The sequence below is a fragment of the Heteronotia binoei genome, chromosome 18 (assembly GCF_032191835.1).
Source record: "Heteronotia binoei isolate CCM8104 ecotype False Entrance Well chromosome 18, APGP_CSIRO_Hbin_v1, whole genome shotgun sequence".
In the NCBI taxonomy this organism is placed as follows: Eukaryota; Metazoa; Chordata; class Lepidosauria; order Squamata; family Gekkonidae; genus Heteronotia; species Heteronotia binoei.
The window spans coordinates 29,928,551-29,953,251 of NC_083240.1; the positions used below are offsets into that span (position 1 = coordinate 29,928,551).

Genomic DNA, 24,701 nt, shown 5'->3' on the forward strand with positions numbered 1-24,701 from the left:
CAAGTTTCAGCTAACATACAGAAACCCCCATAGGGTTTTCAAGGCAAAAGGCTGTTGCCTGCCTCTGTGTAGTGACCCTAAATTCCCCTGGTGGTCTCCCATCCAAATACTAACCTGGGCCAACCCTGGCTTAGCTTCTGATGAGATCAGGCTAGCCAAGGCTATCCCAGTCACAGTTTTATTTCGCCGATTTTATTGTAAGTTGCTGGAAACGTAATGCTTTGAGCAAATACTTAAATAAATGCATAAGTAAAAGCATACCATCCATATTCTGATCCCATCAGCCAGGGAATACACTTGTGCAAATTCATCACTCAAAAGAGCTTTGCCTCCGCTGGTGACTGTCAGGGCAGAGAGGAAGAGAAGGAAAGAAAGAAAGAGAGAAACAAAAACCCTTTTAAGCTGGTTGATCTAATTCTACAGCCAACATTGAGGGCTAAAGGAAACAACAGCAGAGGCTCCACACATACTCCCTCAAGTTCTGCGCATGAACCCATGAAGCTGCTGCCTTATACTGAACCAGACCATGGGCCCATCGAGATCAGTCCTGTCTACTCAGACTGGCAGAGGCTGTCCAGGGTCTCAGGGGGAGATCTCTCGCAACATCTACTGCTTGGTCCTTTTCAATGGAGATGCTGGGGACTGAACTCGGGGCCTTCTGCATACTAAGCAGAGACTCTTCCACTGAGCCACAGCCCCTCTTGCCAACTGCACCATTTCGAGACTGAACCTAGAACCAGATCTGTCGCTTCATGCTTTTCTCAGAGGCAACAATTAAATCCCTCAGCATCCTCAATGCAGACAAAACTGAAATTATTAATAAATAAAAAGCAGTCTTTGAAACAACATTCTTGCTCTAGGTCTCAGGCAGCTCTGTCATAGGCAAGCGCCTGCTGGTCCCGTGTGTTGAAAGAACGATAGAAGCAATATCTATGTGGCCCAAACGTTTTCTGTTAAAGAAACGGGGTCACTCCTAAAAATGATACAGCAGTCTAAAACTGGATCCTATTATGTACTTTCTTTAGTTCTTAATGTGTCATATTAATACTTGGGCTATGTTTCAGTTCTTTCTGGTGGTTCTAACCTTCTAAAACCCTAATGCACTGTCTATTAAATTGTCCCATTTTGTTGACTGTACTGACTTACTGTCCCTAAGCTAAAGGCGAACAATAAATAATGTAAATCATTTTTTTTAATTGCAGATTTTTCTTTTGGACCAGCCCCGCTGACAACTTCTTTCTGTTGTGGAGAACAGCATGATGGACTAGGTGGACCTTTTGGTTGCAGCAACGTCACTGGTCCTGTGATTGCTGTTCTAACACATTTTCTTTAACTTTTTCATGATCTCTGTAACTAGCAGGAGGAGGGGAAGAGAAGAACTACATGATATCAGGGTATAGGCCAAGAGTTCTAAAAGTATAAAATATGCCTTCCCTCATGAGGTATGGATTTACATTTTTAGCACATTTCCGTTCCCAGAAGCTCAGGGCTACATGGTTCTCCTCTCTCCATTTACCCCCGCAACAACCCTATGAGGTAGGTTACACTGAGAGAGACTCTGGTTCAAGGCCACCCAATGATCCTTTGTGGCAAATGGGGATCTGACCAAGGTCTTCCAAGGCCAGTACTCAAACCACTATGCTACACAGCAGGCATGACAGTCTTTCAGAGTCCTACTAAAACAAAGATGCTGAATTTCTAGTGCTACTCTCTTTTTGCTAATGAAAAATGAGTTGATTGCTGTGTGGATCATGCAGAGCACCTGCCCAATTTTTCACTTGCTTTGCTCAGTCACATGAACGACTATGGGGATTCTTTTACTACCTCGATTACATGCAGTCCTCCAATGAAAAAATTCTAGATTCATGACAAAACGCGGGTTAGTCATCACATCTCTAAACAAAAGTGCCAACCAGAGTTTGTGGTTTGGACATAACAATTAGCTATGGTTTGCCATGAGTCTTCACATCTTTAATTGGCCACATACAAGGAGAAGAACATAAAAGCTAAATGAACCCTCTTAGTGGCAAATCAGACTGCTGTCATGTCTGAACACTGCTCATAAGACAAGAGTAAAATTTTACAAACAAAAATTTCACCCATCTGACCTTTGAAGAGACTTGGGCTGATTACTTTTGGTTCACTAAGGCTTCCAACTCTGAATCCCTGACATTTTTGATGTGCAAAACGTTAAACATGCATGAAGCGATTTTATGAATGCACCCAGACATTGACGAGATCAGTTACTGCAATACCCTGGGGGGGAAAGCAGATATCTGAAACATTTTTTTCAGGACAATATTATATTAGCTCAGGAGGGCAAAATCCATAAAGCTAATTTGACAACAACAAATCTTCCAGAGTGGAGAAAGTCACCTATGGTGACTTCTTGTCATTTCACAAACAGCTGTGTTAACTAAAGGGACTAAAATGTCTCCCCTACCTGATATGTGCCAAAGGGAGCAAACGTTATTTGGAAGAATCATGCAAGCTTGCTTATGACAGCTGAATTATAAGAGCAGTAGCCTTCGTTACGAATAAATATTCACTAATGCAGGAGTTACCATATCTTTGCAGTTTCCCAAACAAATCGGAAGAGAGATACACCAAAGCAGCAAATGTGGAGTTGACAGCTCGATCAACAGTGGAACCAGCAACTATATCACTCTTGGGGGCCTGTTTTTTACATGCCTGTAAGAGTCCTTTGAAAAGCTCAGAGTTTGGCCCACTGAACTCCTGGGCAGGGTCTGATTTTGCGAAGTTGAGAAGAAATTTATGACAGTCACTGACATGAGAGTTGAAGCCCTGGAAACAACATAAGAGAAAGAGAGAGAGAGAGAGTGTCAAGTTGAGTACATGGCCCACACACAAGTAGCAGACAATTAATTTCCATATTTATTACATTTGGTTTGTTTACTGCATTTATAACTTACCTTTCTTCTTGCATGGAAATCTGACTAGTCATCTGTGTACATCTAAGCTTGATAGTAATTCTCACGTCAGCAAGAACTCTACTTAGTGACTGGAAGTCAAACTGAAACCCTCTAGGGCTTGATTCTGCCCTGGTTGGTTGCAGCAGTGTGGCCTTCTGTCATGCCTATTTGTGTAGGCTGGTATTAGGATGAATGCCTAACACAAGCTCAGGGGGTTCTGGGATAGCTGGCTTATCGACACTAAAGTGGTCCCTGCACTAGCACAACTAGATCTGAGGGGAAAATTGACTTTTAAAATACCTCAGTGTTGCCTTGCTTTGTTTGGCTGGGCACACTTGCTTCTGTAGTCTGTTCAGGACACATCTGCTGCCTGAAGACTGGCTTCCAGAGAGGAGAATTAAGAACAGCTGCCACTTTTGCAGGCGACAGTTCTGTTTCATTTCCTACCAGTTGGAGGGAGAGAAAAAATACAGAATTGAATCTGGAACAGTAGAGGCTTTCCCTCTGTTATTTTTAAAACACACATCACCGGAAATGAAAAGTAAAGGAAGCTAAGCTGATAGAGGTCCCTGTGGATTCTTCAGTATGCACTATGAAGTCCTCTGCTAGGAGGCTCAAGTCTATGTACTCCATGTAGAAGTATGGTGTAGTGGTTAGAGTGTCAGACGAAAATCTGGGAGACCCAGGTTCAAATCCTTGCTCTGCCTTGGAAGCTCGAGAGGTACACACTCTCAATCTAACATACCTGACAGGATTGCTGTGAGGATAAAAGGGAGAAAGGGGAGAATGTTGTAAGCCACTCTGGGTCCCTGCTGGGGAAGTAAAAAGAAAAAAAATGTGGGACATCCTTAAAACATGGAGTCTTAAAGCAATTTAAGATGGATGCAGCTCTGTAGAGGGATGTACTGACATTAAGAGCTCCTGTCCTACACTGGCCAGGCTACAGATGTGCCAAGACACAATAAGGGAATCAATAATATTAAGATACCTTAAAAGTTGTTAAATTTCTAAAACAGGAATGCATTAAGCTCAGTGAACAAAAATATGTAATGAACTCACACCACCTATAACAATTCCTGACACTGTGAAGCATCAGATTTGTAATTACACCCGCTGAGCTCTGCATTAAAGGCAGGCATGAGGCACTTGTGTTGGTCCCTCCTGAGTATATTGTTGTATACCACTAGGGCTTTTGTTGAACAGGAACACAGTTCTGACTGGATTGGCATCAGGGGTGCATGGCCTGATATGCAAATAAGTTCCTGCTGGTCTTTTTCCACAAAAAAAGCCCTGTATGAAACAATGGTGGCATCAGGGGTGTGGCCTAATATGCAAATGAGTTCCTGCTGGGCTTTTTCTACCAACCCCCCCCCCGCATACCACTTAACATGTTATAAAGAAAAAAGATACACATTTGACAATCTTTTCCCCTTGTTCCTCACCAACAACTCAATTAAAGAAGCACAATCTTTTTTAAAAAAATCAATAAACATTCCTTTCGACTTACCCTGTACAGGTTTTAGCACCATACTCTGAGAAGCCAAGCGCCCCATAAGCCTGGCTACGAGAAGTTGCAGATCCAGGCCCCAAGAAACAGCAATGTCTAGAAGGCCGTATGCTGTGACGGAGAACTTGTAGCCCCACTCATTGTTAGTTCCATCAGAGTGGAAGAGAAACTGCAGCCGTGGGCCAGCCTTAAAGGTCACTTTCTACAGAGCACCAAAAGAGTCACATTTTTGCCAAGGGTAGTATGATGGGGGCACATCAGGAACATTAACACCAGGGCTGATTAAGATTTCATACATACACCCTGTCACTGTCCTCTGGCACATTTTTTTCAACTGTTTCATAGAACACCGCCCCAGCTAAATCACATCCAAAGCTAAAATTTATGGAGAGAAAAGGGCCTCCTGTTTCATGGCCTAGCAAGATTTGAGCCCAGTAACATCTTGTAGGCCAAGAAGATTTCCAGGGTAGAAGCTTTCAAAAGTCAACCATCAGACTAGAGCAGGAATGGCCAAACTGTGGCTCAGGAGCCACATGTGGCTTTTTCACACATTGTGTGGCTCTTGAAGCCCCCACCACCCCGTTAACCAGCTTGGAGAAGGCATTTGTCTCTAAATCACTTTGCCAAGCCAGCTGGCAGCTTGAAGAATGCATTTAAAGTTAAAGTTGCTTTCTTTCCACCTCCCTCCCCTATGTATTTGCTTTCTTTCCACCTTTCCTTCCTTCCTTCCTGTCTTGCGGCTTTCAAGCACCTGACATTCATGTCTTGAGGCTCTCAAACACCTGACATTTATACTATGTGGCTCTTATGTTAAGCCAGTTTGGCCACCCCTGGACTGGAGGAATGGAGACTCCCACCTGATAAAGGGAGGTTCAACTCTTGAAAGCTTATATACCCTTGGCATCTTCTTGTGAGAGCCAGTTTGGTGTAGTGGTTAAGTGCACGGGCTCTTATCTGGGAGAACTGGGTTTGATTCCCCACTCCTCCACTTGCAGCTGCTGGAATGGCTTTGGGTTAGCCATAGCTCTGGGAGAGGTTATCCTTGAAAAGGCATCTACTATGAGAGCCCTCTCAGCCCCACCACCTCACAGGGTGTCTGTTGTGGGGGGAGAAGATAAAGGAGATTGTAAGCCGCTCTGAGTCTCTGATTCAGAGAGAAGGGCAGGGTATAAATCTGCAGTCCTCCTTCTTCTTGGTCTTTAAGATACTATTGGACTCAAACCTTGCTCTTCTATTGCAGACCAGCTGCCCATCTGAAACTGTTTCACAAAGTTCACCACCACCACCACCACCCCCGCCAAAAAAAAAAACCCACCAAAAAGAAGAAGACTGCAGATTTATACCCTGCTGGGCAACTGTGTGTGACATAATAAAATGATTGCATAAACAACCTGCTGTCAAGCATTCCAAAATTTAACTGTACGATTAATTAAGGCTTAAAAACTTGAACAGCTTTAAAGGCTCTTTCTCAGCCTTTAAGTAACATAAGCAAACGGTTTAATGAAGGCTTGAATTCCTTCAAAGTGATTCTCATGATTATGAGATCATGCAAGGCTTTGACAGTGAAATGTCATTTATCAGGGAACTTCCATGCCCTGCCTGCAGGCTTCCCAGAGGCACCCAGTTTGGTGTAGTGGTTAAGCGTAGGGACTCTTATCTGGGAGAACCAGGTTTGATTCCCCACTCCTCCACTTGCACCTGCTGAAATGGCCTTGGGTCAGCCTTAGCTCTGGCAGAGGTTGTCCTTGAAAGGGCAGCTGCTGTGAGAGCCCTCTCTAGCCCCACCCACCTCACAGGGTGTCTGTTGTGGGGGAGGAAGGGAAAGGAGATTGTGAGCCGCTCTGAGACTCTTCAGAGTGGAGGGTGGGATATAAATCCAATATCATCTTCTTCTTCAGTTGGCCACTACAGAAAACAAGATGCTGGCCTAGATGAGCCACTGGCCTGGACTATCAGGTTCTTCTTAGGAAACCCTCCATGGACAACAATGTCTTTGCTACCTCCCCAAGCCAAAAAGACACTCCAGTAAGATCTGCAGTTAAAGGAACCTTTGACTGCAGTGGCAAGTCAAGGCTTAACTCCATGCATCATGAGATCATTTTCAAGTCACTCACCCTGGGCCACTTGTCTGCGCCAACTTTTGTATCATATCGCGTTTTTGCTCCTCTGGCATCAGTGAACTCCAGATAATCATACCTGCAAAAAATGTACCCAGTCATAACTTACCCTGTACAGGTTTCAGCACCATACTTTGAGAAGCCAAGTGCCCCATACCCCCAGACTTGGTTCACAGGGACCAAGAGAACAAAACATTGGACTTACTGTGGGGGCTTCTTTTCACTAAAAGTACCCTGTGTACACTGTACACAGACTGTGGTCGTTTTCACACATGCTGAATAATGTAGTTTCAATCCACTTCAGCAACCATTTGCAAGTGGAGTCCGCCATTGCACACAGTAAAATCCAGTTGCAAAGTGCACTGAAACTGAATTGAAAGCGCGTTATTGAGAGTGTGTGAAAAGTTTCTGTATGGGCATTCACAGTAACCTGTGAATAGAACTACCCTCCCTGTGTGATGTTGTGTGTGTACACACACAGACTAATCTGCAGCAGCAGAGTGGCTCTTAGTGCCTACCTTCCATATTGAAGAATCCATGCAGCCCTACAGACATTGGTAAGCTTACTGCCACAGGGAAGGGGATGATAGTGAGAAATCAGGACTGAGAGATCAAAATCTTAATCTGAGGGGAGTTTCCAAGTTATTCCCTTATTGTGCAGCCTCCTCCCTTCATGATTGACATTTATAATGTTAGAATCAAATGCATTTATTTTCATATTCGCTTTGTGCATCCATTCAAGAAAGCCAGACATGCAGCCCAGCCACCATCACAACCAGTTAGCAGGGCGTGAGAATAAATGCATCAGCTTTCCCAGATAACTACCATACTTTAGAAAGTAACTGGCAAGACACATGCCTGCAAATCAGTTATTAACAGTGCCCCCCACCCATACTGATGGCTTCATACCCAGAAGCAGAACGAGTCACCGGGATGGGGTTAGGGTTACTATGGGGTTACAACTATGGTGGAAAAGGTTCTTTCTTAAAGGAAATTCTTCCTCGATTTTCTGTCTGGGATTGGCAGCTACCGTCTCTAGGAAAGCCGCTTTTCAAAAGACCTCTTCAAACAGGTTTTGGGTACACGTGCGGCAGTGTTCTCTCTAAGCTGAGTTAGTGTGAGCTAGCTCACAGGTTTTTAGCCCCTGGCTCACACATTTTTGTGTTAGCTCAGGAAAAATGACCCCAGAGCAAACTAATTTATGCAGTAGCTCACAACTTAATGCCAGTAGCTCACAAAGTAGAATTTTTGCTCACAAGACCACAGCTTAGAGGGAATACTGCATGTGGGTAAAGGTCTGTTGAACTGCTTTTAGAAATCAATGGGGATGGGTAAGGCCAAAAAGAACACAAAATCACCCCTAGGCTGATCACTGCATGTTACCTCCTCTCCGTTTCACATCGTTCGTCAAATTCCACCTCAAAGTAAGTTGCCCCCGGACAAAGGAAGACTGTGACATCATGGCAGTTGTTGTCGTAGTTATGGGGCGATTCCATAGTCCATGTTCGCAGCACCACTGGTTGCTCTTGCTGCCAGCTATCCAGGTCCACCTAGCATAATTGAGGGAGAAAAATCAAGATGGAGCTGGGATGGGAGCCATGCTCAAAAGCCAAGCTGGAAATAATTCTACATTATTGCTTCCCCAGACGTATTCTGAATCAAAAACTTCAGAATTTGGTCTACATTGTGTCCCAGCGTAGCAGTACGTCTTTCCCACCATCACGACATATAAGGACCCAGATGCCTCAGACCCTACTGTGGTGCTTATGCCATGGACTGAGCCCCTCCTTTTTTAAAACTTGAATTGCCAGAAACTGAAATGATGCCAGAAAGACACAGTTTTAATATGTTCAGAACTAAAAATATTTTTCTGGATTCTCTGGGTTGGATTTGTTGCCTTTTGTGGAGTGTCTTCTCCCATATTACACCACACAGTGATCCAGCACAGCTCTTATGTTCTTAATCCTCCAAAACTTTCTTCCTCCAGGACTCTATAAACTTTAAGGGCTTTGAGCAGGTTGATTTCCCCTCCCCCAATTTCCCCTCTTAATTTACTCAACAGCTTTGAAGCATATTCAGTTCTCATCAGATCATCTTTTTGTTTTCCCTTTTGGCTCATTTACAAAGTCATATTTTTCTACATCCCTGGAGAGTTTCCCTGGGTAAGAAGCCATCCCTTCCTTATCTGAGAAAGGCTTCATTTTCTTGATATTTCTGTGATCGGTGGGGGGCACCCATTATATTATCAGATGCAGCAATCATCTTTAACAAGAAGCATGTTGGTCTAAAGTGTACAACAGAACAGCCCTTGAAACAAATGTCATTAAAAACATCTATTTGCATCCTCTTTGAAAGCTACCTTATCTGGATTCTCTCCAGGCTCCATTGACAAGTCGTTCAGTAGCTCTGTCAAGGTGCTGATATCCTGCAGCAGTGTGCAGTGTGGAATGTCTAAAGTGCAGAAGTCCTGCAAGACCGTCATCTGGAGAGCATGCAAAAGACATCCCATTAAGATTACACGTTTTTATACCGAATGTTTAACTAAGACAACAGGGTGCCACAATAGCCCAGTTAGTTCACTCACCAGCTGGCGAGTTACCATAGCAAAGACAGAGTTGCTTAATTTTTCCACTATGATCTTTCCACTATGTTGGGCCAGGAGAGGTTCTAAAGTTTTCCTGATGTTTGATAGGAACAGCTGTATATCTAGACAGAAAAAAAGATCAAAAAGGGACCAAAGTATGATACGCTGGCTATTTTTTTTTTCTTATTGCTTCATTAATACCAGTAGGCTTAACAAATTACTACCACACAGTTCTATAGAGGGAAGATCCCGACTTGAAAAGGGGTCGTATCAAATTCTTATATTAGTTGCTTCTTTTCCTTGGATACCTACATTTTGAAAGGATTTCCGTGGCGAGGTTCTTTGGTGCTGTGTCGCTGCCCTTGAGTTGCAAGTAGCACCAGGAAAGGAGGCTGCCTTGGACAGACCAGAATAAGGACGAGAGCACAGAACTGCTGTCTTGCTGGGCCATACCCGACATCAGCATTTCACACTGAAAAATTAAAAGTGTGAACTTGTTAGATAAAAGAGAGGTGGGTGTGGGAGATTTCCAATAAATACAGTGATTCGTTTCAGATTTCTATAATCCTAAAAACGTTTATTTTAAATACAAACACTAAAACAATCAAAAAACATACAACCATACCATAAAACACTAATAAGCAATATAACCATCAACATTCTGTTACAAAACTTACATTCACAGTTACCAACCACCTAACTTTAGTTGCATTGAGGGGATTATATCCTTATCACACAAGAAATCTAAAACTGGTTTCCATGTTTCATCATATTCTGATAAGGGAACTACAGCGCAAAAGTCTTCAAAAAATGGATTATGCATAATCTTGCCCATCAAAAATTGTCCCCAAAGTTTCTGGTACCATTGTCAAAATAAAGACCTTGTGGGGGACTTCCAGTTCCTGTCAATAACCAGATAAGTAGAAGCAACCAATGTTGAGACAAGAAATTTGATGTTTTTATCTATCAGTGAATCAGTCCAAAAATCCAACAACAAGGGGAGTAAGGCAATGGAAGATTACATTGCACATTTTGAGGTTTCATCCTATTCATTGCATTGACATATACGGTGTAATCAGTCTTGAGTGTCAGAGAGAAAGAGAGACTATAAAGTGTTCTACCTCTCTGGATGCCACCAACAGAAGAGTATCCATCACTGACAGCACTTGACCAACATCCAGGTCTGTAGAAGTTCCCTTCTCTGGTAAGAGCAAAAGTCCACCAGGATCCTGATCGCTGCCAAAGAATGAACAGTTTGCAAATATTGTATTAACACAGTTTTGCGTGTACGCCTTGAGCCTCATGCCAAACCCTCTTGTTCCTCCGCTACTGCAAATTTTTCAGGCTTGAAACTCTTCTCAAGTCGGGGTATCACCAAGATGCTACTTGGGATGCAAATCAGAACTGGTGTAATGAATCAAATGTCAACTCAAAGGATGTTGAATACCATTTCTGTAGTGCACACATTCTGTTTGTAGAACTTGGCTTGGTGGAGGACAGAATTTTAGTTGCACAACAAACTGCACTACACTAAAGCAGCTTTACACACAATGTACAGGAAATGTGGTATAAAAACAATCTCACTATTCCACATATTGTTTGAACATTCACTCCATACCCATTTCTTAAAATGTGTTTCCTTTCCCCCATCCATCGGAACCCAGGTGCTACTCCCACAATGTGAGGGTCTAATTTTCTTGCCTGAAGATGTACTTAATGGACCACTTCACACACCCACAGGCTTAGCGAGGATGACGACGGGCTTTGAAAAAAAGTTTGCTGAGATGTAAGATCTGCAACTTTGTCCCTTTGACATAATTAAGAGCTTTACCTGAAATACGTGCAGAGGGATTTGAAAGCAAGATGGGCAGATGGCTTGTGTTCCTGCTCTGTAATGTTTTTCTGGGGAGGGAAAAAGTGAAAAAGACATTAAAACACACACACAAACAGGGTTGCCAATCCCCAGGTGGGGGCAGGAGATCCCCCAGTTTGGAGACCCTCCCCCGCTTTAGGGTCAGAAAGCAGGGAGGGGAGAGGAAAATGTCTGCTGGGCATTCATTATTCCCTATGGAGACCAATTCCCATAGGGAATAATGGAGAATTGATCTGCAGGTATCTGGGGGTGCTGTTTTTGAGGTAGAGGTACCACATTTGCAGCATAGCATCCAATGCCTCTCCTTAAAAGACCCTCCAAGTTTCAAAAAGATTGGACTGAGGGGTCCAATTCTATGAGCTCCAAAAGAAAGTGTCCCTATCTTTCATTATTTCCAATGGAGGGAAGGCATTTAAAAGGTGTGTGGTCCCTTTAAATGCAGTGGCCAGAACTCCCTTTGGAGTTTAATTATGCTTGTCACAACCTTTCTCCTGGCTCCACCCCCAAAGTCCCCAGATATTTCTTGAATTGGACTTGGCAACCCTATACACACATTTAGTCCAGTGAAATAAACATGCGATTGAAGATTGCTACAGTAGTCACATGTATAGGTCTGTCCCTTCTATCACTGTCTTTCATCACACTTTTTGCTTTGTCCCAACATTCCCTCAATGATTCCTCCTTCCTGTCCTAGGTTTTAACTGGTGTTTCTACATTTTATACATACGTATGTAATTTAGTTTTGGTTTCAACTCATTTTATGATGTGGGGGTTTTTTCCTGCTGTTTTTAGTTTTAACGGAACTTGGGGCCGTGATTGGGCTGAAAGGCAGGATACGAACCTTGTAAATAAATAAAATTAAAAGATTTGCTAAGGTAATGGGTACAGAAGTGGAAGCAAGGAGATGTATACACACACACATGTCTAAATATGGAAGCTTTTAAAGAAAACATCCTTCATGCTACAGGTCATTTAGAATTTAGATACATTAATGGTCTGTTATCCAACACAGACCTGGCAAAGCCACTTGGGAAAGCCTTTTTGTAGATTACAGAACTGCCTCCCCACAGAGAAGCAGCAAACGCCATCAGTGGCAGGGCTTCCACCAGAATGTGAAATTGCATGAACCAAAAGACTTCAAAATGAAGTGATTTGCTTCCGTGGTGTTTTTGTTGCTGGTAGAGCGATGTGGAGAGCCAGTTTGGTGTTGGAGAGCCAGTTTGGTGTAGTGGTTAAGTGTGTGGACTCTTATCTGGGAGAACCGGGTTAGATTCCCCATTCCTCCACTTGCACCTGCTGGAACAGCCTTGGGTCAGCCATAGCTCTGGCAGAGGTTGTCCTTGAAAGGGCAGCTGCTGTGAGAGCCCTCTCCAGCCCCACCCACCTCACAGGGTGTCTGTTGTGGGGTAGGAAGGTAAAGGAGATTGTGAGCCGCCCTGAGACTCTTCGGAGTGGAGGGTGGGATATAAATCCAATATCATCATCATCTTTATTATCGCTTCCATGGGACCAGAAAGGCAAGACTTAAAACTGGCCTAAGAAATGAATATAGACAGTTTTACCATCATTGCAAACAGCTGCTCCCGCCGGGTATGCCTCTCAGGGAAAAAGATGGCTGCGCCGTTGAGGAGCGTGTTGTTGACTTCTTGCTTCAAGATTTTTAATGGTGTGGACTCATCATCTCTCCTGTCTACCACTGCTCAGAAAGAGAAATGCAAAGGGGTGGTGTGTGAGTCTGTGGTAGCAAGAAGAAACAAAAATGCAGTGGCACCTTAAAGATTAATAATGTTTATTTTGATCACAGCTCATGAAATATGTGCCACTGGATTTTTGTCTCATCCAGAAAGATTTTAAAAACTCTTTAAACAAAGGAATGAAGTAGTAACAGATTTCTCCTCCAAAAATTTAAGTTTCTGCAGGCCAAAGAAATAACTGCCCTTCTTTAAACACTTCATTAAAGAAACTTGAATTATAGCAAGATTAATACCCACCCCCAATAAGAATGTGCCCCAGAATCCTGTCACGCTCAGGGAGTTTTGTGCCACACAGCCAATTTATTTCTTTATTTAGTATATTTCTATTCCACCCATTCCATGTAGGGCTCAGGGCGGAGTACAACATATAATAAAACAACAAAATACAATAAAAACTTAAGTATTCCGTTAAGTAGAAAGTGTTGATACACTGAGGGTTTCAAAAACAGGTCACCTTCACAAAGATGCTTGTAGAGTGCCTCAGCCGCTTGTGTGTTGTCAGGCTTTTTGCTCGGTGCGTTTTCCTGAGATTTTGTGGTTTTACAGTCTGCAGCGAGCACTGAGAAGCAGCTCTGCAGAAGCTGCAGCACCATGGTTTGGGCCTCAATGCACTCTTCGCGCGGACTAGAAGAGAAAGTCATAACATAACTGTAACAAAGTTTCATCTCTAACGATGTAAGAGTGCCAGTAATGCCTATTTAAGAGACAGGTGCTTGCGAGAGAGAGATGTGATATCTATCTTAAGCTATCATGCGTGCTCAGGAAGGTTACAACAAACTAAAGATATAGATATAATAACTCTAGAAACACTAACAAAGCTAATGCGGTATATCAGAACAGTGATACTCAGTGGCTCAGGAGACGCCTGTGGCTCTTCTGAACACCATCCCCCAAATTCAGCACATGCCCTGTATTTCAGGAAGGTGAGCAAAGCCCTTGCTCAATGGGGCTTGTGGTCAGCATGTCACTCCCACTTTGAAAGAGCTGCTGGCAGAAGAATGGCTGAACTGTGAGCCTCCCTGAAGTGCAGGCCTTGTGTCAGGGATGGAATTCAAAGTGGCCCTTTTGATTGAAAGCAATTACAAATACAAGCCGCCGAGTGAGCACCACTGCATTAGAGTGCCAGACTAGGATCTAGGAGACCCAGGTTCAAATCTCCACACTGCCATGCCATGGAAGCTTGCTGGGTTATTGTGACAATAAAACGGAGGAGACGACAACAGTGTAAGCTGCTTTGGGCTCCCAGAAGGGAAAGAGCAGAGTAATAAAGGCAGTAAATAAAACACTTTTTTAGAAATCAGCATGTGAAATCCTGGCTACTCTCTACACACAGAGGCAGAAAGCACAGCAGTTACTATGGCAAGCTGGGAGGAGGTCTGAGAAGAGGACTTTAACTACTGTCGTTTTTCCCACCTCCAAGCCTCCTTGTTGCTGTCAGGAGGGGGAAGGATTAGACGAGGCACAGGAGAAGCTGTGTATCGACAGCTTAGGCTAAGCAAGCCCCGCCCCACCAAGCAAGCCCCGCCCCACCAGTCCATGGGAAGTGTAAAAAGATAAGCAGAATCCGGTCAGAAGGATGTTTAGGAAGAAGCCCAGAACTGAATACTTTGGGGATGGGGTGGAGCAAAGGTGAGGATGCCACCCATTATCAACTGATACCCATTTGTGACAAATCAATCTCAGGAAAAATGTGATGTTTCCTCTCTGGAAGAGAAAACATACTATTCAAATGGTCAAGAAACCCCACTGCAGATTGCTCCAGCCGCTGAACTGCATATGATAGGGACTTAAACCACTTTAAGAGCCAATCTGGCCAGCAAGCAGGTTGTAAGAAATACCCCATCTGAAATTCCCTGCTCTTTCCTATTAATATAAAAGATCCTCTTTTTACCCAAAGTTTATTATTGCCTTCTCCTCAGTTAAAGCAGGACTTCAGCCAGGACACTGTGGGCTAAGCAAGCTGAAAGGAGCACAATTTTTAGAACTAGTTTGCTTTAACGGAAAGAAACCTACTTTTGGTGAAGACTGCTGTAGAAATCCCAAAACAGCTTTAAATCAAGGCCTCCAAAATCCAGGTATGATCTGTACCTTAGACCACTCTCTTTCTTCTGCACCTAGAAAGAATACGGAGTCACAAGAAGCTGCACACTGAATGCATTTTCCCCTCTAGTTTTAAATCAAAAAGTACCAGGAAAGAGGAGGGAAGGCAGGGAAGTTAATCACTAGAAGATTAATGCCAGCAGAATTGACCTCGTTGCAGCAAAATCTGGCATAAATCTGCACACAAAATGGACAGCATTTTTCCTCCAGGTTTGAAAGAGCATTCAGCTTTACTAACACTTCGGCTTTTTTTCATTTGTCAGCACAAGCACAGCAGAGTCGAGAGGAGCCTCGGAGGACATGCTAATGTGATGTGGCATAAGCTTTCATGAGCCAGCCTACATCAGAAGCAGTGGGCTCTGGCTCACTCAGATTTATGATGCAATAGATGTCAGCCTTTACGGTGCCATATGGGAGCTTCTACTATTGCGCCTCAAAAAACTGAGAAGTTCAGTATAGTCTGAAAACTTGTTCCGGCACTGGCCACTTTCTGTAGAGGCCTAAACTGCGGAATCTAGTCTTGGTCTTATGCCACGATGGGCTCTCCTGGGCTACTGCATTTATTTCACCAGGCTTCTTTCCCAGCACCTCCTTTATTATTTACTTCAGCCATATTACACTGCATTATTCTTTACTAAGCCACATTATTTACTGCATTACAGCAGGTGGCCGTGCATTTAAAACCAGCAGCCTAGGATTCATAGAGAAGCCGCAGGGGAGAGAAGGTAAACATACCAAATCCTGGGCAAGCTGTTGGATGAAACACAGAGTCTTCAGGAGAAGAGTTGTTCCACATACGGTATCTCCATTTGTTTTGCTGCACTTCATACAAATCATTCTTCTGTTCGGCTCGGCAGATGCAGGCCGAAGGTACCCAAAGAGGCTCAAGCCTTGCACTCCGAGTCTCTCAGCTTTTTCTTGCCTTGTGCACAGAAACTTCACCATCAGGTACTGAAAGGGACGTGACATCCAAAATTATTTTTAAAAGAAGCATAAGCCCCTGACAATGATGTTGCGCAGAAGGCACCCACTAAGTTGCTTCGCCTGAAATGTGTGTGACCCCAGAAACTGATGGAGAACGTGAATGTAAAGTCTGGGGATGTATCGGTCACATGCACCAGACTGATGCTGTGTGTGCTACACCAGGCCCAGCCCCATGACAACACCAGAGGAAAGTACAGTTGTGCTTCTGGTGCACTGCCATTGCCTACCTCTGTGTAGCAACTCTGGTATTCTTAGGTGGTTTCCCATCCAGCCAGGGCTGACCAAGCTTAAGAAGATGATGATGATATTGGATTTATAGCCCGCTCTCCACTCTGAATCTCAGAGTGGCTCACAATCTCCTTTATCTTCCTCCCCCACAACAGACACCCTGTGAGGTGGGTGGGCTGAGAGGGCTCTCACAGCAGCTGCCCTTTCAAGGACAATCTCTGCCAGAGCTAAGGCCATTCCAGCAGGTGCAAGTGGAGGAGGGGGGAATCAAACCCAGATCTCCCAGATAAGAGTCTGCACACTTAACCACTACACCAAACTTAGCTTCTGATATCTGACAAGATGAGGCAAGCCTGGGCTGTCTAGATAAGGTCAACAATGCTTCTTACAATGCATTTTTAAAGCTCACTGCCAGCGTTCGTGTATGCTCAATGATAAAAATTTCCTAGTAATTCTACTTTACACATTATGCAGCAGCAAACTTGAGCATGCCACCAAGTGTAGACCCAAACAGAGAACTGCAGCTAACCCAAGCTCTCTGAGGACATAAAAACTGCATTAGTGTTACTGGGAACACATTTAATTGCTATGTCTAACTACAAAGGATTGAGGAAGAGCAAACTCTCAGTAACAGTTAAAGAAGCCCTGTGTCCCACCAGTGGTACTAAACGTACAATCCGTTGAGAACCACTGCTATAAAATCACATAGTAAAAGTTTTATTGATTTCAAGTCTAAATGTGTAGAATGGAAGTTTTACTTTGGAAATTCTGCACTGCTGCATCTTGATTTCCACTTCATCCCATTCCTCCTCCATTTCAAACCAACCAACAGGATCCTCCTCTCCCAGTTCATCACGAGAAGTGCCGCTCCTACAGGGACAAAGAAGAAGAGCTGGGTTTTTATACCCCACTTTTCTCTACCCGGAGTCTCAAAGTGGCTTACAATCACCTTGCCTTCCTCTCCCCACAACAGATACTGTGTGAGGTAGGTGGAGCTGAGAGAGCTTAGTTACCAACCCAAGTTCACCCAACTGGCTGCATGTGGAGGAGGAGTGGGGAATCAAACCCAGTTCTCTGGATTAGAATCCACCACTCTTAACCACTACACTATGCCAGCTCTCAGGAAAATCAATTGGGCTATGCCTTCTCTGCAGCCACATGATCCAGCTGCAGTTAACAAATGGTACCCAACTATGTCAGGACTTCCTATCCCTGGCAGACAACATTTCCATCCCAAATATCTCTGCCTTACAAGCACTTGTAGTCCTCAAGGTTCCCAAAGAGGTGAACCAAAGTCTTTCTGAATGAGGATCAGAGCGAATGGGAAGATACTGTGGCAAGGAAGAGGGCAGCACAGGGGGAGTGGAATTTTCAAAGTAACAGTTCAACAAAGTGTTTAACAAAACCTTCTCTGAATAGAAGATTCAAAGGCACGTAAGCAACATCTTTCAAACAGCTACAAAAGATGGAATTTTAAAGACAAAGAGGCTGCAGGTAGCCACAGTGGTTCGAAGCACAAAAGTCACACAATCTCTTAGTAGGACCAACCAAAACGGCACAGAAGAGGGCAAGCTTTTAAATTCAGCCAAATGCTTCATCAGGTTGGATGCTTTTAAAAACTTGGGTGCCAGGGGAAACCAGATGTCTCAGGCTATGATCTTAAGACCTTGTTTTGCAACTATCTTAAGGCATCTTGAATTACACAGTTTTCATTTCTGTGGGAATCTTTATCACCCTAGAAGCTCCTTGGTTGGGGGCAGTGGGAAAACAGACCCAAGGTACTAAAGAGACATGGACCAGAGAACTTCAACTCCTTCCTTCCGCATCCTCGACATTACACCTGCAATCTGTATCTGAACATCTTGCCTCACCTATGCTAGAACACACTAGCAAAAACTTCTACTCAGCTACTCATCTGGATGGAAGCTTAGCTAGCAAAAGAATGATGATGATATTGATGATGATATTGGATTTATATCCCGCCCTCCACTCCGAAGAGTCTCAGAGCGGCTCACAATCTCCTTTACCTTCCTCCCCCACAACAGACACCCTGTGAGGTGGGTGGGGCTGGAGAGGGCTCTCACAGCAGCTGCCCTTTCAAGGACAACCTCTGCCAGAGCTATGACTGACCCAAGGCCATCTCAGCAGGTACAAGTGGAGGAGTGGGGAATCAAACCCAGTTCTCCCAGATAAGAGTCCGCACACTTAACCACTACACCAAACCAGAAGGCCAGACACACTTTCCCAACTGATCGTACTCTCAATGAGGTTTAGGAAAGTTGCCTTTATCTATGAGGAAAGGTGAGGTATACATGTTTTAATAAATAAAAATAATCAATAAACGTATGTCAAAAAGCACTGGCTATCAGTTCACAAACATGTGTTCTTTCTGTATGATTTTTTCAAAGCATTCACAATGCATGTTGGGGGTTTTTACCTGATTTTTAAAAACTGCCGAAAATCCTCTAGCTTCCACTTGTCATAGCGTTCAAATCTTTTAAAATGCTCCTCAGCATGAAACTTTTCTGAAGAGCAGTTATAAGCAAACACTAACCCACATCGGGCCCCAATCGCTCCTCTTCGCACCTAGGAGGAGAACAAACCTATAACCAGGCACCAAATAAAATAGGAAAGAGAAAAAAAACACCATCTTTGGTGTTCACAAGCAGCAAAGCAAGAAAATTGAGGAGCAAGCAATCTGTTCCTTCTAAGGATAACATCTAAATTGTTGAGGAGAGTTGTGGGACTCCACATGCACACCCCAGATGCCTGGTCCACACCTGGCTCCAGAGTCCTGATCAGCTTTGGTCAAGATTCCTAATTCATTCATCTCATTTATACACTACCCTTCTTCCAAGGAGCACAGAATGGTCTTTATGGAGGGGGTGGTCTCATAGGTTTCCTCACAACTGTTAGGCAGAAAAAGTGAATGCCCCTAGGACATTCAATTATTTTCATGGTTCAAGCAGGGACCTGAACTGAGGTTCCCTTCCCCACCCCCCTGCCAAGTTCAACACACTTCCTGCTACACTCACACTAGTTCCCTTGCTCTCCCTTTATGTTCCCAGATCGGCTCAAACAAGCATCATTTTGTAGCCATGTAAATCATGAAGAAATTACAGTGATGCCCCTAAAACTGCCATTAGCGCATTAGGAATGGCTAAATGTTGTCTGCCATGAAAAAGTCTTTACACCAAGTGTTGGCAGGACCTTCTAGATATCCATGGGGGCCTTAATGCCAATCTGCCACATTAAGAATAAACAAAATACAAGGGCAACATTTGTCCACAGTTTGTTTCAGCCAATGAAACTGAAGCTCAAGGAAGGCTTTAAAAACTATGTATAACTTCATAGAAATTAAGAGCCACATTTTTTCCTCTGCCGTAAGCTCAGTAAGAGCCTTTTAACAAATCACTTTCTGCCACTTAACTGGTAAAGGGAATAATATTGACCAGGCTTACAGCACTACTGTAATGATTACTGTGTGTGAGAATCTATCTGAGCCCTTGGTATTGATATTATTATTATTATTATTGTTATTGATGGCCTTCGAGTTGGAAAATTTTACCATAGTTGTCATTTGGAAGTGTACTCCATTTTTGCCTCTATATTGACTTGGTTTCTACATGACCGGATGCCCTCCTCCAGCATGACCAACCATCCTGTTAAAGGGGTGTCTTATAAGCAGGGCTGTCATGAGAAAGCACACCACACTTTCAAAACAGCTACTACTCAATGAGCACAGCCCTACCTTTATTCTAATCTGCGTGACCTGGAAAGCCGATTCAGTCCCCGTAGAAAGGATTACACTTGCCCGAGTCTTCCCAGTCTCTGTAAGGAAGCCTACATAAACAGAACACAAGGCTAGTTAATTTCGAAGGGATTCTCCCGGGTGAGCAGTTTCAATGTGACAAATTTGGAGCTGGACCAACCCAGGGGGTGTTGCCCGGGACTGATTCCATGACGTGCAGATTTGGCACGACGACGATGACTTGCCTCTAGAAGCCAAGTGGGCGCTTACCATCCCCCGTCCAGGGCTCCACAAGGAGGTTTTCGGGTCCTGATTTGTCCTCCTTTCCCTTGACGTCGCAGGCTTGCAAAGTCAACCGCAGAGGCGTTCCTGGAGAATGAGAGAGGCTTGTCAACAGCAAACAGAGGGAGTCCACCAAAACTATCTTGGATTCTTTGGCAAAGGAGGGCAGAAGCTTTTTTGTATTGTGGGTGTTCTGCCTCTTCCTTCTTACTGAGCTTTTCTCCTGTAATATAATTTCTGAAAAAAATTCTTGAATCTTTTTTCTAATATTCTTTTACTCTCAGCCAGGGTTTTTTATTGCTGCTTTCTAGTCAACAAAGTATACTGATTTTTACAGAATCTCTTGTATTGTTTTAGAGGTTACAATTACAAATTATATCTGGAGTGGCTAGGCCAGTAACGATGCTGCAACTAAAACCTAGCTTCTTGGTGAGAGATGATGTAAAAAGTGTACAAGTTTCTTTCAGCATAGGGCTGCAAACATCACTGGTTTCCACACTGTATCTACAAACTGGATTAGAGGTGAGCACCTTTTTTACAATTAAAGACCCAAACATGTTAAGATTGAGAGCAAGAGACCAACCAAGAGTCCAGTATAAGGAAATCTGATGGCAAAACTCAAAATGCAAAGCTTGACATTACTGAAAACTGTGCTGATAAAGTTTCTGAAGAGTTGTATATTAGGAAGTGGCCTACCAACGGTTTCACAATAAGTAACAGACATATCCAGGAGGACCTGGAGCAGTTATTTTAGAGAACAGGCATAAATCTGCATGTGATTCACACTGATATTACTAGCAGTGATTCCCTTCTATGATTTCCATTGTCTGCAAAGCATTTCTAAGAAGCTCTTTAGTCCCACACAAATACCTGGTTCTGTTTCCCATCACAAGCTGGTTATTCTAACATCCCCCCACTCCTCTAATACACATTAGCTCACATATTTGATTTTTTTGGGGGGGTGGAGGGGGGAAGATCCCATTTTTCACAATGGGGCACAGACTGCAGACTTCTGAACTAGATGCTTCCTACTAAAAAAACAACAACAAAAACCTGGAGTTTAATTTAGTCTTGTATCCAGCCAATACTGTGACTCATTGGAATGATTATGACATTCTGCCAAGGTTTCTCACTGCTAACCAAGCTCCATAAAGGCAAGTAAGGACTTTGCATCCCGCTGCACAGCTATAGCAGTGAGGTGCAATGGGTAGAATGCTGCCTTAAAAGCAAGTAAATGTGACCACGTTTTCACTCTGACCTTGGGTATTACAGAGTTTTCACGAGGGGAAAAATGCTGGTGAGGAGAACAGAACACACCGCTTTTAAACTCCATGGGGGAACAATGGGATAAAGATGTAACTGACAGAAAAAGATGGACAACATCTGCTCTGCACTCCAAAGGATAAAACGAGGAAGGGAAGAGCTCTGAACTCTTAGGAGGAAGAGCAGCATATAAGAAACACAGAGATGTTGCTTTTATTATTAAGCATAAAAATACAAGTAGTAGTTAGCATCTTAAAGACCAACAACGTTTTCCATCTGATGAAGTGACCTTTGACTAATGAAAGTCTATGACCTGGAAAATTTTGTTAGTCTCTAAAGTTCTACTGGACTCTAAATTTGTTCTGCTACTACAGACTAACATGGCTACCCGCCTAAAACAATCTACTAAGTATTAGGCGGCTGCTATCACAAGCCTTAACAGCTACAGTAAATAAGGCTGCTTGAAAAACATATGGCTGTCTTGTAGAAGTGGACCCAACTGGCCTTTGCACAAGCAGAACACACTTCCTCTTATGCAAGAGGCACCCATGGTTTCTGCGGATTCTTCCTCAAGCTTCAGCCTCTCGTATCATTCCTCATGATCCATAGGAACACCAACAGGAAGAGGGAGACAGCAGAGATGTGTCCCATGAGTGGAGCTCAGCTCACAGTTTTCAGGATCCGGTCTGTTTTATTATATACTGAATGACTGAGTAATTTATGTTTTGCCTTTTAAACAGAGTTGTCTTGAACATTTTGTTTAAGTTAGCAGCTCTGATTATTTTCACCAATCGTTTCTTCTTAGGAGGTTCCGATTTCTATAGCTACCCAAAAATAAGCCTAACGGATGACAAATGTAAAACAATTTCATGATACTCTGGGGGCATGAGACAACCCATGCAGCTATAATAGATTTGCAGCCCTGTTATAAAACATCTGTGCTCTTACACAATCCCACTAGACAAAGAAAATACCTCTTAACATTACTAGAAAACCTATTGTTTAGATGGCATATGCTATAAATGCTACTGAATAACCATCTTAAAAAGGTAGAAAAGAGCAAGAGTTCAGTAGCACCTTGAAGACTAACACAATTTATGGCAGGGGAGGAGCTTTCATGAGTCACCGCTCACTTATTCTTTAGGGTGCTACTGGACTCTTGCTCTCTGCTGCTACAGATAAGACTAACGTGGCTACTCATCTTGGTCTAGATTAAAATGGTGTGAGAGATGGAAGGGTGTGTGTACTACCGCAGGCTCCTGACATGGAGTCCTGGAGAGGAAACAGCGCTGAAAATTCTACATCACCAGAAACTGCCCTGGTTACTTGCCTTCTCTCACAGGGGCAAACTACTTCATCCTCACCTCAAGCAAGTTGCTATTAGTAATCAGGACTTTTTTTGTAGAAAAAGCCTGGCACGAAGTTATTTGCATATTAGGCCACACCCCATGATGTCACCATTGTTTCACACAGGGGGTTTTTTTGTAGAAAAAGCCCAGCAGGAACTTATTTCCATATTAAGCCACACCCTCTGATGCCAAGCCAGCCGGAACTGCATTCCTGTGCGTTCCTGCTCAAAAAAAGCCCTGTTAGTAATAATTCTGAAAACACAGGTAAGAATACACTAGTTTTACTCAACCGTCATCTTAAAACACTGTTGATGAACCATACAATCTGCTAAACTATGCAGAGAATATCAAAATCATTATATGTGTATGCGTGCAAACACACTTGCTCTCTGACCATCAGAGCACACCATGCCAACACCTACCATATTTATAGAGCAGGTTTTGCCTGACTGTGGCCATGGAAGTGATGAGAGACGCAGCTTTGTACGTCGTTTCCAGATGGTCAGAAATTGTGCAAAGTGAGCTCAGCACTTTAGCAATACTCCCTCTGGCGAGAGCAAATGCCAACATGGTGAGCTCTACCTCTGGAGAAGCACAACAACTAGGAAAGGGGAGGGGGGGGAGAGAGAGAAAGAGATCTGTAAATTCAAACATGCTTTTAAAAAGTTTAAGTCGGCATCTTAATGTTACTCATATTTTATTTAGTTATTTATTCCATTAAAATATTTAAATTCTTACTTTCTTCCAGGTTCAAGGTAGCCTACAATAATACTTAAAACATACAAACAGCTAAAACCAAAGATAAAATAAGCCTTGAATCCTTCCCTCCACTTGAAAGGTGTCTGCTGTTCAAATGCCTTCAAATGCCTTGGAGAACAGGCAAGCACACTTTGAGGCACAAAAAGGCACACTAAGAACAATTCCAAGATTTACAAATCTGAAACGTATTTTGTGGTATTTCAAGCCCCAGAAGCCACCTACATGTTTTGCATGCAGATTGCCCTAGGTTCAATGTATGTCACCTCCAACGGCAATGGATCTCAGGTAGCAGGACTAGAGAGGTTGCTTCTCAAGATCTTAGAGACCACCTGCCAGTCAGTCAGTAATGAGCCAGAAAGAAGAATGTTCCGATTCAGTATAAGGCAGCTGAAGATGTTCATGTGCATTAATAGTCCAGGCTGGTCCAAACTCATTAGACCTTGGAAGCAAAGCAGGTTCAGCTCTGGTTATTACTTGGATGGGAGCCCACCAAGGAAGACCAAGGTCACGATGTGGAAGCAAACAATGGCAAACCACCTCTGAATGCCTCTTGCCTTGAAAACCTAACGGGGTCACCGTAAGTTGACTGCAACTTAATGGCAAAAAAAAGGGGAGGGGGAGGCTAAAAGAAGCAATTAGAAGAGAACAACCAAATACAGCAAGTTGTGTTTTTAGTTACTTGGGCTGAAGTATGATCAGGTGGACAGCCATGTTGGTCTGAAGCAAGAGAACAAAGTTAGAGTCCAATGGGACCTTTAAGACCAACAAAGTTTTATTCAAATTACTGGATAATTTTGTTCTTGGGCCAAAGTTTGTTTTGCTAGAAGACCAATCTCTGTGGATCAAGGCCTCACCTCTCGCCCTGTGAAAAGAGCCTGCGAGAAAGTGCTGTTGGCCCAAGCCCTCACCCTCCCTTCTAGGCCTGTTTCATTCCTGGGTTAGCTAGCAGCAGGGCTTGGTAGCACTGCTAAGGTGGCCAGATTTGGCTCTGGTGCAACCAGTTACTAGTCTGCCCTTTAGGAAATATAAATTTATTTCCACAGCAAATATTTTTAGACAGGCTGAAACAAATTTGAAATAAGCTGTGTTTGCCTAGTCCTGTTACACAGCCACTCAATTAGGGATTTAAAGTAATCTCTCATGCCAGGCATGCTGTAATACAAGACCCATTACTATGAAAGGGGGAGAACAATCTCTTGGTGTCCTCCTTCCATACA

General features: G+C 43.4%; 1 protein-coding gene across 1 annotated transcript in view; it reads right to left on the minus strand.

The window, feature by feature from the left end:
• The window catches only part of ZZEF1 (zinc finger ZZ-type and EF-hand domain containing 1), a 91,865-nt gene that overhangs the window by 44,874 nt on the left and 22,290 nt on the right, over positions 1–24,701 (minus strand). The window contains exons 8-27 of the mRNA XM_060259564.1: positions 23,148–23,326; positions 20,102–20,200; positions 19,832–19,923; positions 18,518–18,666; positions 16,839–16,950; positions 15,604–15,819; positions 14,782–14,882; positions 13,223–13,392; positions 12,577–12,710; positions 10,973–11,043; positions 10,263–10,377; positions 9,454–9,613; positions 9,142–9,263; positions 8,917–9,039; positions 7,941–8,107; positions 6,555–6,636; positions 4,441–4,642; positions 3,234–3,376; positions 2,565–2,805; positions 262–341 (exon numbers count right to left, since the gene is read on the minus strand). Of these exons, the coding sequence (XP_060115547.1) occupies positions 262–341; positions 2,565–2,805; positions 3,234–3,376; positions 4,441–4,642; positions 6,555–6,636; positions 7,941–8,107; positions 8,917–9,039; positions 9,142–9,263; positions 9,454–9,613; positions 10,263–10,377; positions 10,973–11,043; positions 12,577–12,710; positions 13,223–13,392; positions 14,782–14,882; positions 15,604–15,819; positions 16,839–16,950; positions 18,518–18,666; positions 19,832–19,923; positions 20,102–20,200; positions 23,148–23,326 (2,758 nt within the window). The remainder of the gene's footprint in view (positions 1–261; positions 342–2,564; positions 2,806–3,233; positions 3,377–4,440; positions 4,643–6,554; positions 6,637–7,940; positions 8,108–8,916; positions 9,040–9,141; positions 9,264–9,453; positions 9,614–10,262; positions 10,378–10,972; positions 11,044–12,576; positions 12,711–13,222; positions 13,393–14,781; positions 14,883–15,603; positions 15,820–16,838; positions 16,951–18,517; positions 18,667–19,831; positions 19,924–20,101; positions 20,201–23,147; positions 23,327–24,701) is intronic.